Source organism: Simochromis diagramma, unplaced genomic scaffold (genome assembly GCF_900408965.1).
Source record: "Simochromis diagramma unplaced genomic scaffold, fSimDia1.1 OVJJ01000304.1, whole genome shotgun sequence".
Taxonomy (NCBI): Eukaryota; Metazoa; Chordata; class Actinopteri; order Cichliformes; family Cichlidae; genus Simochromis; species Simochromis diagramma.
In genome coordinates, this window is record NW_024387030.1 from 18,503,434 (window position 1) to 18,518,442 (window position 15,009).

The 15,009-nt window shown below is 41.6% G+C and overlaps 1 protein-coding gene across 1 annotated transcript in view; it reads left to right on the forward strand.

Annotated features, from left to right (window-relative positions):
* The window catches only part of brf1a (BRF1 RNA polymerase III transcription initiation factor subunit a), a 133,485-nt gene that overhangs the window by 52,423 nt on the left and 66,053 nt on the right, over window positions 1–15,009 (forward strand). The window contains exon 12 of the mRNA XM_040041591.1: window positions 333–656. Within this exon, the coding sequence (XP_039897525.1) occupies window positions 333–656 (324 nt within the window). The remainder of the gene's footprint in view (window positions 1–332; window positions 657–15,009) is intronic.

Here is a 15,009-nt window from a genome sequence, read left to right on the forward strand (position 1 = left end):
AAATGAAGCAAAGTAAAAGTGGGAATTTTTTCAAGGACAGATGTTTTTTTTTATTTTTTATTGTGAGTCTGAGAATTAAACAAGTCACCTGCCGGTTATTATAGCATTATAACTGCATCCCTATATGCTGTTAAGCTGACACACATGAATGGTTGTTTCAGTCGCCTTGTCCAGACACGTTTGTGTGTTTACATTTTAATAAACATGGTGACAAAAGTTAAAAGCTTTCAGCGTGCTGTTTATGGTCCAATTATCTAAATAGCTTAGCATAAAGACTTTGCACACAAAGTCGTAAATGAATGACACATCCCCACGTTTGTCCTGCTCCACAGATTTGGAAAATGATGACGAAAACAACATTCTCTCCATGTCATCGAAGCTGGTGGACGACGAGGAACCAGAAGACGAAGATGAGCTTCGAGCTGTGGCCAAGCACTTTGGCAAAGACCTTAACGAGCTCACACTGGAGGCTCTGATAAAACTGGAGCAGAAGAGACCAGAAGACGAGGAGGGGAACCAGAAGCAAGAGGACGACGGGGACTTCCCACAGCGAAAAGCCCCATCGCTGGCGTTCCTCCTGGGATCGATGCCCTCATCAGCCACACTGGGCCTCTCAGAGTCCATCAGCAGCTGTGTCACAGACGAGAAGGAGAACGGTAAGTACAAGTTATTTATCAACTTGGAATAGCTCCATCCTTTTTCTTTATTTATTTGCAACATCGGACATGAGATTATTGCTGATTTCTGTTATAATCTCATTTGTTTGTCGTGTCAAGTTTCCAACATTTTAGATTTATTTTCTTTAACCTTATTTGTTCCTGCCTTGTTACACTGCATTTAATGTGCCATAAAAATGATCCAAGACAAGTAGAAGCTTAATAAACCCTGACTGTGCAAACAGTAGTTTAAAAAGCAATTTGAAGACAGCGGTGCGTTTAAGACGAGACGTCAGGCGTTATATCGTCTGCCTCAGCAAACGTCTTTATAAAAGCAGGTGTACCCTTGAGAATGATCTGATTCCGAGTGCTGCAGTGATATCATTCATCCTTGACTGTGTCTCGTACGTTCAGTATCACCATAATAATCCATAATCATGTTAAAGGATGCTCTCTCAGGTTTAATTGCAGTAATTAACTGGGCTCTATGAATGAAATAGGCTGTGCTGTGTTTGAAATGTCTCCTGTTCTGCGTTACCTTTTCTTTTCGAATGTGTGGGAGGATGTGTTTGCTATATGTCTGAACCCTCGAGGACACTGTAGATCAAAAATGTTCATGTTGTTGTAGTGTTTTGTTTATTTGAGGGACTTTGAACCATTTCTCTCCAGAAACGACATTTAAACCTGTTTATTTGGATAATTTTGCACTCCCGATTTTCATTTTTGAGCCATGGCTGTTTTTTTTCTTTTTCTTTTCTTATTTGTTTATTTTTTTTTAGAAGTGATATTGAGCCAAGTTAGTCTCCTGGTCTTTTCTGACACTTCTAGTCATCATCTGCATTGTCACAGTCTGGCTGAGGCAGACTGTATGGAGTGAGGAAGAGGACCCAAGTGCAGACACGCAAAGCGATAACTTTTAACAGAAAGCGATATATTTATAGTGGATGATGAATAAGTACAAAAAAAAAGACAAAATCAATGACAACGCTAAACTAAACCCTAAACTGGGAGGAAACCTGGAAGAATGGAAAACCTGACAAGAATACGTGAATACCTGGAAACATGACGTGAACTTAGCAGACGACCTGAACACGAATGACTGGAAACACACAGACTAAATGCACACATGAGGTGATCAGAGGAAGTGGAAACACCCGGGGAAACGGCTGATAAGAATGAACATAACGACGCCACGGGGGGGAGAGTAAAACCGAACACACTGAACAAAGGAACACAAGACCTCTTCAAAATAAAACAGGAAACATAATGACATGACAACAAGAACTTGACAACACAAGATACGCAGACATGAAACACATGAAGGTGAGGGAGACTTAACACAGGGGTTGAATACACAAGGGGGATCTAATAACAAAGAACTATAATGGCAACCTAGGCATAATAGAAATGAACGTAGAAAACCTAAAGGACATAAAAATAAAGCATGTGTACTCCAAATTGAACTTTTTGCCTTTTTTCCCCTCGGTGACACGAACACTTTTCCATCTTTAGTTCAGCATGAATACTTGAATCTGTTGCTGAAATAATTTCAGCCAGTTTATTTTTGCAGCTTCTGTTTAGAAATTATAAAGTCTTTATAAAACTTGTCTGTGTTATAAAGTCTTTCACATGTAAAAGCCTGGTTCTGCTGGAGGTCTCTTCCTGTTAAAAGGGAGTTTTTCCTTCCCACTCTTGCCAAGTGCTTCTTCAAAGAGGATCATTTGATTGTTGGGGTTTTTCTCTCGATCATTGCAGCGTCTTTATTTTACAATATAAACCTCGTTGCAACTGTTGTTGTGATCTAATGCTATATAAATAAAATTAAATAGAATTAAAACTAAACTACTCGAGTGTTCTCCAGTATTCATGAAAAAAGAGCCAACAGATCATACATCTGATTACACCCTCAGTCAATTTGACTTATTAACAGTTTCAAAAATAAACCATTACAGGAATCCATCATACATTGTGTGTAATTACTTAATTACACGAGTAGGATGCACTGCACCCCCACCCCTTCTTAGCTGGGTGCACAGAGGTGTTGATGGATGCAGTGTAATGGTGCCATGATGCTGCATCTGTTCTGATGTAAAAGCCTGTTTTTACAGCTCTGAATGGGAGGACGGGGGAGTCATGAGAGGCTAAGAGTGGAAGGTGAAGTGTTTTGATTGATTGGGGGGGTAGGAGAGGTTATGACGTGGCTTTATGTTCAGAGAACATCATGCACCTTAAAGGTCAGAAGGTTTGAATCTCAGCAGAAGCCTTTCTGTGACCATAAATATTGACCTAGGTCCCCTTTAAAAGTCATTTCTGAGACTTTTTCTCGACAAATGCTCTTAAATTTTTACATTTATTTCCCTGAACAGCACTTAATACCAAGTACCCTTTAAATGTCAGGTTTTGGTGGGGCCAAAGAGGATAGCCAACTGTCTGTGATTCATATGGTTAAGAATAGGGATTGACCAAAGGGTTGTAACACATTAAAAAATCATGGCTTTATATTCACCTTTGTTTTGGAACAGTGGCTTGATATAGTAGGAAAAGCAAAATAAATGTGTAAATTATGTTTTATTTTGAAAACTTAAAATTTGGCTCAGTGATTGAGTAGCAGGTATATTCACCTTGGGTGTAAAAGAGCCCCCATTCACGAGTGGGACGGGACACAAACACAGCCTCATGAATCACAAACTATTGCACTCCTAGTGTCTGTCTGGCCTGGATAAATGGGAGGGTTACATTAGGAATGCCATCCAGTGTAAAATCTGTACCCAATCAACAGATCCATCCTGATGAGGAGGAATTAAAGGAGCAGCCAAAAGTACCGTGAAAACTGAAAACGGTAAAAAAGAATGCGGTTGGCTATAATACTTAATATAATAGTTAAGGGAATCAGATACTGCTCTTAAAAAAGAAACAAAACAAAACTTACTTGGCTTGAACTACTTGGCCCAAATTGTCCATCTAGACTGTTTTTTGCTGGTTTGGGAGATAATGACATGTCGATCTTCTCTCAAATATAATGAAACTAAATGGTCTTTGCCTTGAGGCACTAAGAACTCAGAAGCACTTAATGTCTTTCCAGAAATTTCAACCCTGTTGGGGAAAAATCCATAAACCTTGTTGTGTATTTTTGTGTAGTTTCTTACTACCAAACTACAATCGGCATAAGAGAGGCTTGTTGTGCTTTTCTCCAAAACTGGACAACTCGGCACGAAACAATCTAGCTGGATAAAAAGCTTCTCGGGCAAAAGGGAGTGTTAAATTTCACAGTGGACTTTCCTTTTAAATGAAACATTAAAGTCAGCAGGGCAAATACAGTTTTAGATTGTAAAGATGGGAACACCAAGTGGGAACCTCCACGGCCAAACAAATGAAGTGCCAAAAACTGCAGCTCCACTAACTCACGCTTGAGACAGTCAGTCCTTAGAGTTAAAATACCCAACTTTACAGCTCTGAAGAGTTGGTTGGCCTCTATGGATAGTTTCTTGTGTCATAACAACCATTAATAACCATGCAGGACATGATTTACTTTTTATAAATCATCATCTGGTTACTGGATAATTTAGTTGTACATGTACATTGAGCTGGCTGCCACTGCAACTCTGGAGTCACTGAACTGGACCTCTGACATGTGTATGCTATAGGTTAGAAATATCTTCTTGAATTATTCTTGTATCGAACTTTGCACTCCAGTTTTGGGTAGTGAATTCTTTTATTTTAAGTTTTAGCACTAATTTACAAATGTGAGTGTCAGGCGTTTTATATTGTAAGGTAGGCCCTACAATAATAAACACAGAGAAAAACCCAACAATCATATGACCCCCTATGAGCAAGCACTTTGGCAAGAGTGGGAAGGAAAAACTCCCTTTTAACAGGAAGAAACCTCCAGCAGAACCAGGCTCAGGGAGGGGCGGGGCCATCTGCTCCGACCGGTTGGGGTGAGAGAAGGAAGACAGGATAAAGACATGCTGTGGAAGAGAGCCAGAGATTAATAACAAGTACGATTCAGTGCAGAGAGGTCTGTTAACACATACTGAGTGAGAAAGTGGATTGAAGAGCAAGGTTGCTAGCATTAGCAGATAAGTTAGCACTCTACACTCAACCAAATTTGATTAATTCTGCCTCCAGTGAAACTAACGTGGTGGCTAAAGCGCAAAATGCTGCATTTAGAACCAATTTCATGGTGGATGTGCTTATCTCTTAGTCTGTCAGTAACACTGTCTTCCTCTCTCTTAGGACACACTCATCTTGGACAAATGAACTGAATAATTATGATTATTCATGAATAATGATTTGGAACGTGTTACATTTTTATTCAGTGCAAACTCCACTTAAGTAGCCATTAAATCACAGGATGCAAGTTAACGTGCAAGATTCATGAAGATCGCACGTCTGCCACTTTAAAAGCTAATCATGCTAGCACGATAACATTCAAGTCGGAAGTTTGAGATATCTGACGGATGAACATCTGCACAAAACTCATGTTTTTCAGATGTTTTTCCATCTGGGCTTAATTGGAGCATTGACGGAGCATCAACACCATCTGTACTGTTAGACTGAAGAGTAGGCTTATTGTATGGTCAGCAGTTCTCTGTGTTGGTAGATATAAGTAACTTTAGAGAGCTAATATCTCAGCTTGAACAAAATAATGTCAACACTTTTCATTACCCTGTTTTGAGACTTCTACATCAGTAAGATTCTCCATTTTTATTTTTTCACAATACATTCTTTAAGCAATAAATTGCAAAAAAGTGGAAGAATGCTTGATGTAGCAAATATGTTACAAATTAAAGTTCATGTAAGAAAAATATATTTAATTCTCGTGACTTTTCAGAAGGTTCAGGGCATGAACTCTATTATCATGAAAATATAATTTTCTGGCAGCTATTTCATGGTTCAGGCTTTTTCATGGTTAATGGAGAAGATTAATTAACAAAAAGATGAACATTTTCTAACAATTTGATCCACAGTTGGTTCCACAAGCTTTTGTGAAACATGGCCCATTTTCAGAAATGTGGAGAAGACTCCACTACATGTCTAAAATGTAAATGAAGTGGCTGTGATACATCAAGATTATCACCTTAAACACATGAACACAATCTGAATATTTGTGGTCCATGAGAAGGTCTCCATAGCTTGGGTCAAACCAGCCATTAACCTGATGAAGACGTCTCCAATAATCCCACTGATGTCATCCTATCGTGGGGAAATCTGCGACCGTGGTGAGGTTCAGAGTGAGAAAAGCCACAACTGCAGTGAATTACAGCGCTCTGAATCATAAGCGCTTATGTTAATTGTAAATGTGTCTCCGTCTTTATTGGCTTTGTTATGGAGCGACGTTAGTTTGAGTCATCTTACTCGATTACTGTCGCGAGGCTCATCGGATGTGGCCATGAATGACAAAGTTGCCATTAAAAATGAAAAATGGGGCATGATTGAAGGGTTTAATGGTTGGCTGGTGGGAGTGGAGGCTGACCTCAGCGGGGAGCTGTGTGATTACAGGGGAGGCGTTCAGTCCCTGGGGTCTGTGTCCTTCTTTCGGGTTACTCTGGAGGTTTAAATACTTTAACAGTGTTACAAACCGTCATTTGTGGCAGCGGTTTTCAGACTTGATTTGACTCTTACACAAGATCCACACCAAAATCTGTGCTGTTTGTGCGTTTTCTGTCCCCGTTTCTGCTTCCACAGGTGACCTTATTTAATCACGTGATTTGCAAAAACAAAATAAACTTAACCTCCACCATGTTTACTGTGCTGCTGTTGGATTTAAAAATACTGCCTGAAAGCGACCTGTCATGCTTTTACTCTGTAATTAGTCTAATTAGTATAATTTTGTGATGCCATTGAGATACAGCGAAAGGGAGGGGAAAAAACATCCTGATTTCTGGGTTTCGGGTGTTTGCCAATGTTTGACACGGTGTAGATGTATGTGTGACTGCTGCGTGTAGACTTACATACACAAATGTGACGTAATTACTGTGTTAGCTGAAGGCTCTCCATCATGTAGCTCTTTGTTTTTTGTTTGGAGGCCTGTTACTTGGAGGTGGACACACACAGAGGTTCAGTGAATGCAGGCTGGTCCTGGTTCATCTGAGGCTTTGGCTAATTGGGGTGGATACAGGAGGGGCTGCATGAGCGTTGTGGACCCCCTTCCCCCTCCCTCTGCTGCAGAACCTCAATCTTTGAAGTATTAAGTGGACAGGGTACCTTGTCATTAGGACCGAGCCTTTCATCTGCACACTCCAGTGTGTATGTGTGTAGGTTTTGTGGACATTGTTAGTGGAGGGCAGGGCACTGGAGGAAGTGAAAGGGTGTAATTTTGGATTCACTCGGGAAAAGGGAAACGGCAAAGGAAACGAAGTAAAAAGAAAGCGCAGATGGTCTGGAACAAAGTCACCAGTTGATCTTTTTAGTTTTAAGGTAGATGGAGATACAGAGCACACTTGGGTTTGATTGTGTACTAACCAGCATTGCATTGGCAAATAAATTTTTTTTCCTTGTTAGTTTTTAGATTCCCACTTTGGTTGTCAGTGATTCAGTATATTGACAGTGTGTAACTCACAGCATAAACCAAAAGCTCAGGCTCTAAATATTCTGCTACTGTATGATGTCAGAGGGGTCATCTCAGCCATACAGCTCTGGCTGTGAGCACAGAAGCCCCGCCCACCTACCGTTTGTGTTTGGCGTGGCGGCCAGTCAAAAGAAAAATGGCTTAAAGGGAGAGAGAAGCTGAAATGGCTTTTTTTTTGTTGAGATAATCTGTCTTATTATAGGATTATTTTGTAAAGCTACTCTTGTAAAAACCGTACCATGAAAACGGAGAGCTGGAAGTTATCATCATAGGTCAATTTTAAAAAAATAGCAAAAAAGCCAGCCTACTTACAGAGAAAATTTATTGTGTGAAAATATATTCAGTTTTGTCAAACCCTAAGAAAGAAATCTGAGGTTTTTAAGCTTTTCCCAGACATCTCAAAGAATGAAAAAGTAGAAAAATAAATCTTCAGCTGGCTAAACTGTCTTGCTCTGATCTATCCACACAAATACAATACAGGCTACAATTCTTATTATTGGGTATTTAACCTACAGGCCAGTGCGGTAGAGCTCTCCGGGGGGGTGAGAATAAAGGACAAAGTCGGAGCCTCTCCTAAAGAACCTTACGAGTGCCTGACCTCAGGGGAGTTTCCAGGACTTTTTCTTTCAGTGGTTTGGCAGCGGGAACTGCAGGACATCATAATAATTGGCAGAAATGAATTGTGTGGAAAATTGGCGCTGTGCCTTACTGATGTACTTTATTACATGAACAGTAGCAGCACAAGAGCCTGCAAATGGGTTTGTGTGGAATAACTGTTTTTCAAAGCGATGAAACAAGTGTTTGGGCCTGTTACTCAAGTAAAAGTAAAAAGATTCACTATAGAAGTATGTTTAAACTCCCTGATGTAAAAGTTCTCATTAACCATGTGCAATCATGAGCTCGTGCAAACAACAGAAGAGTTTCCTTCTGAGAGAGTATGAGTGCTCCATCCATTTGTGTTACTGAAAGGGAGGTGGCAGCCTTCCTAGTTAAACTCCATTCTGCCTCTCCTCGTTTCACTCCTCTCCGTCACTGACAGCCTGTCAGAGTTATGGCATTTTCATTAACTTGTGCTATCCGAAGACAAAGTGAGCCCAAGAGCAGCCTGGCTGACCAGCAAATGCGCCGGAAGAAGGAACGTGACTCCAGCACCCCCCGATGACTTTGTCACATTCGCCCGTAGCCGAGGTCTTCGGGGAACTCTGACCTGCACCATTAGAGGCAGCATTGATTGAGGCACACTGTTTTCAGCGGAGCACTTAGTTCAATCAATGACGTGTGCCCTGACCTTAACTACCTCGGTGAGAACAGCTCTTGTCAAACCACTCTGCTGTTTTTATTGCCTGCAAACGTCTGGGGAGAGAGCTGTTTGAAGTGAGCGAAACTCTAGATTTTAGCAGGGCCTTTTGCACTTTTAAGAATCCATTTCATTTCAAAGACCTAACTTTATTTCACAGCCCATTTTTGGGATGTTAGGCTGTTTAAGGAAACCAACATCGCTCCCCAGATAAGAACTTGTTCTCCTGAAACATTTTCTTGCATCCATCGTCTGCACTAATAGCAATCGCTGCAGTAAATCATGGCTCTGAGCACTCCAGGGCGCAGTCGAAGCTCTCCAACAGATCTCTGCTCTGACAGCAGCTCTGCTGAGTCAATTACAGTCTTTTAAATGAGCAGCATCTGTCTCATCTCTTCCCCGTCCACAGAGGAGTTGTTCAGGGATGAAAGGAAATGCAAAGTCTCATCAGTTTCAGCATCACCACGCTTTCACATCTGACTGCTGAGGTGGTAAAGTGGGAAAAAAAGCTCTGCGAGCTCCTTTGTGTTGTGTTGTTGCTGTGCTAATGAGCAGAGAGGCAGCCCTTCAAACCACGAGGTCGCCGGTTTGATCCCAGCAGCTACAAGTGTTCCCAACATCGATCGAGAGAGCTTCATCTTAAGTGTTTTTCCCCCTAACTGTTTCTGGTTAGGAATGAAAAGAACATTTCCTAAAAACATTTATGCACATTTTCTGTATTATCAAAGATTTTGAAACCAGAATTTGCGAAACAAAGGAAACTGCGTTTGGATACTGGAAGGATTCGCACCACATTTGCTGAAAATGGGTCAAACTTTGAAAGAAGACAAAGTGTGGAAAGATGAATCTGTGACCAAATGTCTTGTGAAGGACAGATCTCAGTAGTTAAAGCGAGTTGTTGGAAACGCTGAGACACACACACACACACACACACACACACACACACACACACACACACACACACACACACACACACACACAGGACCTTCTAACAACCCAAGTAATGATTGATTTATCTCACAATTAAAACATGACAGCACTGTTTTTTTTCTTTTCTCAGATAGAGAGGTATGACATACAGAGTGAGAGTGAGTCTGGCTATTTAGTATGAGCCTTAATTACCAGTCTGCCTGGATACCCTATCAGTCGATACTGGTTACTTGCTTGTATCATTCATCACTGAGCAGGTAAAAACAAGTTACAGCTGAGAAACAAAGAACTGCACAAAAGCTCAGGCACATTAGTTGTTTTATAGTTGGCTAGATTTTTATTTTATTAGTTTGTTACCTAACACCAATTAGCAGGGATGTAGTTTCTTGCACCGGTGCATTCTTTCATTGAAGGTTGCTAGCCATACTCTTGACCAAACGTAGTCTGAACAAGTTCCCCCCCTCCTCCAGAAAACAACCAACAAAAAGACATGCAAAGTCCAAAATCATGGCCGATATCACAGTATCGCAATGGTAGATAGAGACAGTGCTCAGTGATCAATAGAAAAAAAAGAGTTAGCCCTGCAGGGAAATTTGAATCAGGTATTCCAAGCCAGGGCTTAATATGGCTGCTGATAATCAACAAAAACCTAAATGCAGCACTGCTGTGATCACCTATTAAAAAGCACAACATGGGGGGGGAATCAATGGAGAGACCAATCTAATTACAGAAAGTCGGCAGATAAGTGCAGATAATGTTCCCCTGCAAACAAGCCACAGCGTCAGTTGTTTAGTTAAAGAGTTGATGTGTGTGTGAAGTTGCACAAAACAAAGTGGCAATATTAACATCTGGATGAACAGAAGTAGGAATTTAAAACCTCACTTTGTTATAGATGATGTCAGCACACAGTCTGATTGCATCATTTAACAAAAATGTTAAATGGCTTTAACATGTGGGTCTTCCATATAAAGTGTGGGAGGGGAGATGAGGTGGAGTATTTTAATCTCAGCACCTGCTGAATATATTTAATGGAAGGCTATTGTTCAGTCAGCAGCAGTGCAAACCTGTGGCCATCATCTGCTGCTGATCAGCAAGAGTGAAGCGAGTTGTCCCTTTAATTAATGATGGCTTATTGCTAATATATGCAGATAATCCATTCACAAACTCGTCCCATTGGCTCACTGTGAACGTTTTCCTCTCTGCTGCCGTGACAGCTGGTCAGGCCTGAGTGTTTGCAGTGCCTGGGGCGGTACAGTAGAGCTTGACGGACATATGGCCGGATGGACACAGGCCCTCAGAGGAGGGGAGGACACAATTGGATGGCTGGCAGACAGACAGACAGACAGGCGATGGCAGTGCAGGGAGACGGGCATCAGTGAAACACAGAGGCACAAGAAGACGAAGCAAACAGTGTAATGTTTATTTCAGGCCCTCAGTGTTCTCCGTGGACAGCCCATCATATGCTTTCAGTGAGTCAGTACAAGCTAAGCTACCTCAGCAGCAGCAGTGTGGTGCAGAATATGAAATCAGGCAGCGCGTGTGCGTGTGTGAGCAGCAGCAGTTAGCAGTCAGTCTCTCTGGTGAGATGGCTGCGGCAGCAGCCCGTCACAGCAGCCAGCTGTGATCGGAGATGATGTGCGTCTTCTGGCCCGAGGAGGCAAAGGGAAGCCGTCTCGTCTGCCGCCGCCAGCCTGACAGGAGATGACAGCTACCGTTTAGCAGGCAGGCAAAGGCAGAACGTGGTGCTCGCCTCTGGCTGTTACGTCATTTCACTGTCTCAACCTCCTCCCTTCCTCGACCTTTAATGCTGTGTCACTGGAGTTTTAGCAGGAGTCCCACCCAGACCAGGCGTGTCTGGAACTGACACCACACGCACAGTTTTTGTTTCTGGTAATCACAATTCCATGATTTGAAATGCAGTTTGAAGATAATGCTTTAAATATGTGAGTATTTCAACGTTTTAGGGAGGAGGTTTTGGTGTAGTGATGGGCATACAGATCATCTTACACAAAATCTTTGTCTCTTGTACAAAACAGATGCTGACTTTAATAAAAAAAAATGAGAGTATACGCCATAGACACAATAACAGAAAATAACAACACCGGGGGAAAAACACCAAGCAAAACAACTGAGTTTTACTGTTATTCATCAGGTTCTTGTGGCACTGACATTCATTAAATAACATTTTAGGTGCTACTTTAGTCTGAGGCCTTGATTAATTAACACCATCACCTTCAAATCCAACTAAGAATTACTCTTATGAGACTGTGGAATTTAACTTTTCATTGAATAACTAAACCAACTAAACCGTCATTGCAAAAGACCAAACCCTGGGTCTTGCCTTCCAGGTCACTTTTAAAATAAATATGATTTACTTTGATATAATTTCTCAAAAGCAACAGACTTCCTTAGTCTTGGGTCAATTCAAATTGCATTTCTGGCAAAGTCTTGAGTCAAAGTGGAAAGAGCGGAGCGGCGGCTCTGGTGTCTAAATCAAAGGTAATGTTCTAATGTTGTCAAGACGAGGTGCAGATGAGGTGTTTCCCCCTTGCTGGAGGCAGCAGATGGAAGGATTATTTCTTAGAGCAGGCCAGCAGCTCGGAGGTTGCTGTTTCTGCAGCTCTGCGTTCACAAATGTCCGTTCTTCACAGGTTTTTTGGAAAATGTAACATGATCGTCCTCAACAGATGGGAGTATGGAATTGAAGGCTGTCAGAATTAAAGTTTTTACCTTTAATTCCTCTTCAATTACATTTTTTTAGGGTTGGTATAGGTGCTAAGTGCTAAAACAGTGTGTCTTCTTGTTTTCTCTCAGTTGTTTTCACATAATCTCTTTTAGATGTCCTCATGAAGCTTCACATATGAGCCTTAAATTGGAGCAAAGCCAAAGCATTTCTAGCTGCTTGGTTCCATATCTTCAACCCAAACTACAGCCTCATTAACACCACCCGCGGTCCTGCTGTTTATTTTTAAACATCACTGCAGTTGGATGTGTTCTGTTAACAGTAAGCACACAAACCTGTAATACAGGAGCGAGAAAAGTCAACCCGAAGATCTTTGTGTTCATAATAAACAGGTTAAGCTGACTGTAGGTGTGAGTTTGGAGCGTTCACAGATGTGCAGAAAAAAGGGCATCATCTCTTAAGAAAACAGGAGTTCCTGATAACAAATCCCAACGTGTTTCAGCCGTAAGAGTTTTCATTGTAGTTCTGAATCGGGGATGCGATTGAAATTTTTCCTCACAGAAAATGAAAACAAGAAGCTGAACTGCATGTCAGAAGTTAAAGTTCTTTGAACATCTCAGACTGACGACGCACAAAAGCAGAAAGGGATCCGAGCAGGGATTCCCCACCAGCCCCACCTTTGATTTGGTGTCTCGGTCTCTGATTACATCCATAGAAAGTTTATAAATGTTTCCCACCAGATGAGCAGACGGTTTGGGTACATGTAAAACACAGAAGGCTGATTCATCGGTGTGGCAACGGCAACACTTGGCTAAACATTCCAGTGGCTGTAATCTGACATTTAGGATGTTTGATACTCATCCAAACCAATACGCACACGAAGCATCGCTCAGTTTCTAAAATACATTCTCCGATATTTTACTTCTTTCTTTTTCTCCTCAGCTGTGCTGCTGAGACAGCCGCGGCCGGCCACGAGCGCGCTCCTCCTCATCCATCAAAGAGTCGCGCAGTTCATGTGGGGATATTCTGACAGTGTGGATTCACTCAGTGTGGATGATTTATTCATCCTGCTCTTGTGATGTAAAATTGCAGACTGTTTTGGAAAATATCGAAGCGGGGACAAAATTGACAGAACATCTCTTTGATCAAAGATATTTATTCAAAATATGGAAAACATGGCGCGCGCACTGTTGAAAGGGCCCGTCGCTTTCAATGCGAACATCTGTTGTGTTTATGAGAGAGCACGGTGTAGGCAGAGGGAGGCGGACGCTAAACATCACGGACCGTTTGAGATTGTTCATAACAGTGGAAACAAACGTGACGCAGTGTCGGCTGGTCCGGTGTTTAGGCCTGTTTGCTTGCTACTGTTTAGGAGATTTCTACTAGATGACTGTTTTGGTTTGAATAAATCTTTACTGGCACCAGTATCAATAAAGATAATGTTCTGTGCTGGAGAAGGGGAGTCCTTGCAGTCCTTAGCAGATCATTTGTTGTTTGGTCGAATGCTTCAAATCGTGACAGGCGCTTTGTTGTCCAGTCCAGGCATCGGATCCAACTCTTATGAAAGGAAAAAAAGAGAGCGAGCCTGCATACATTTTTCATCATCTGTCTGAAATGAGATGATTTTTACTCCTTTTGCATTCTTTGAGTTATAAAAAGTGTTTTTCTTGTGCTTGTTTGTGGATTCTGGGGGAGAAAAAGGCGAACACACTCAGTTTTACTGCAAGCGGCTCAGACTCCTGCAGGACCTCCTGTGATACACTAAGAGAGGATCCATGGTTACACCATCCAGCTCGAAGTATAAGCCTTATCAAAAAGGAAAGTTCAAAGCCTAATCCTAAACTAGAGAGGGCGTCTGTCTCCTGAATCCAAATTGAAGCCTGCTTCCACAGGAGAGGGGCCTGATAGCTTCCTCCCACTCCACTTTCAGAAACTCTCGGAGCCCACAGTCTGAGAGCGAAGCCCTCGAAACCTATTTTGCTGTCTCCTTTTCAAAACCAGATCAAGTTTTGACTTAGAAAAAGAGCAGCTTTGTCCAGCTTGTGCCCCTGTGGATGAGGACCAATAGCAGTGTGGCCTGAGGAATCCAGCAGAGACATTATTTGAATGTCACTCTGCCAAATTCAAATGCTAGTGTTTGAACAGCGATGACAAAGTCGTTCTTTAAATATCTTTTAATGCAGGTGTGAGGCAGCAAGCGCATTTGCTGATACCCGTTTAATCATCTCATTTCGTCACGTCCTGCTGAGTACATCTCCATAACAGTAGCCGATAAAAAGGAAAATTAGCATTTTTATTTGACAGACTTTGTAGAATGTCACTTGATCACTTGCTCATTTGGATGGAAGCGCAGCAGCTGACAGAGCTCAGAGGGTTAGTGCATGTGGCCAAAGGTCTGTGGAGTCTTGAGTGGCATTTATTGCAAAGTTACATCACATAATTGGGATCTGGAGCAGATCTGGTTTGTGTTATAGTTGAAATAAAAAAGGGCCATTTAAACAAACAAATGAATAAATAAACTTAAATAAATATTAGAAAAATAAATCCATCATACCTTGATCGCCAGAGACTTTATTATATCATATGTTTTTTTTTTGTTGCTGCCAAAAAAAGTAATGAAAGCAACAAAAAAGCTTTAGAGCCTGCAGCACTGAGACCAGCAGTTCATTCAGACATTGCTCTCTTGCACACACATTTCTTTAAAAAGTCAGACTCTATAGTTTTTCTACATGCACGCTCAAACCAGAGGCATCAAACCTTCGTTAGGGACTATTTTTAGCAGCAGATTAAGACCCATATGGCCACCAGAGTGAGTATTTGGGGAATTTGTGCCACAGAATAAAAAGACATTGCAGTGTGCACTCATTCATTT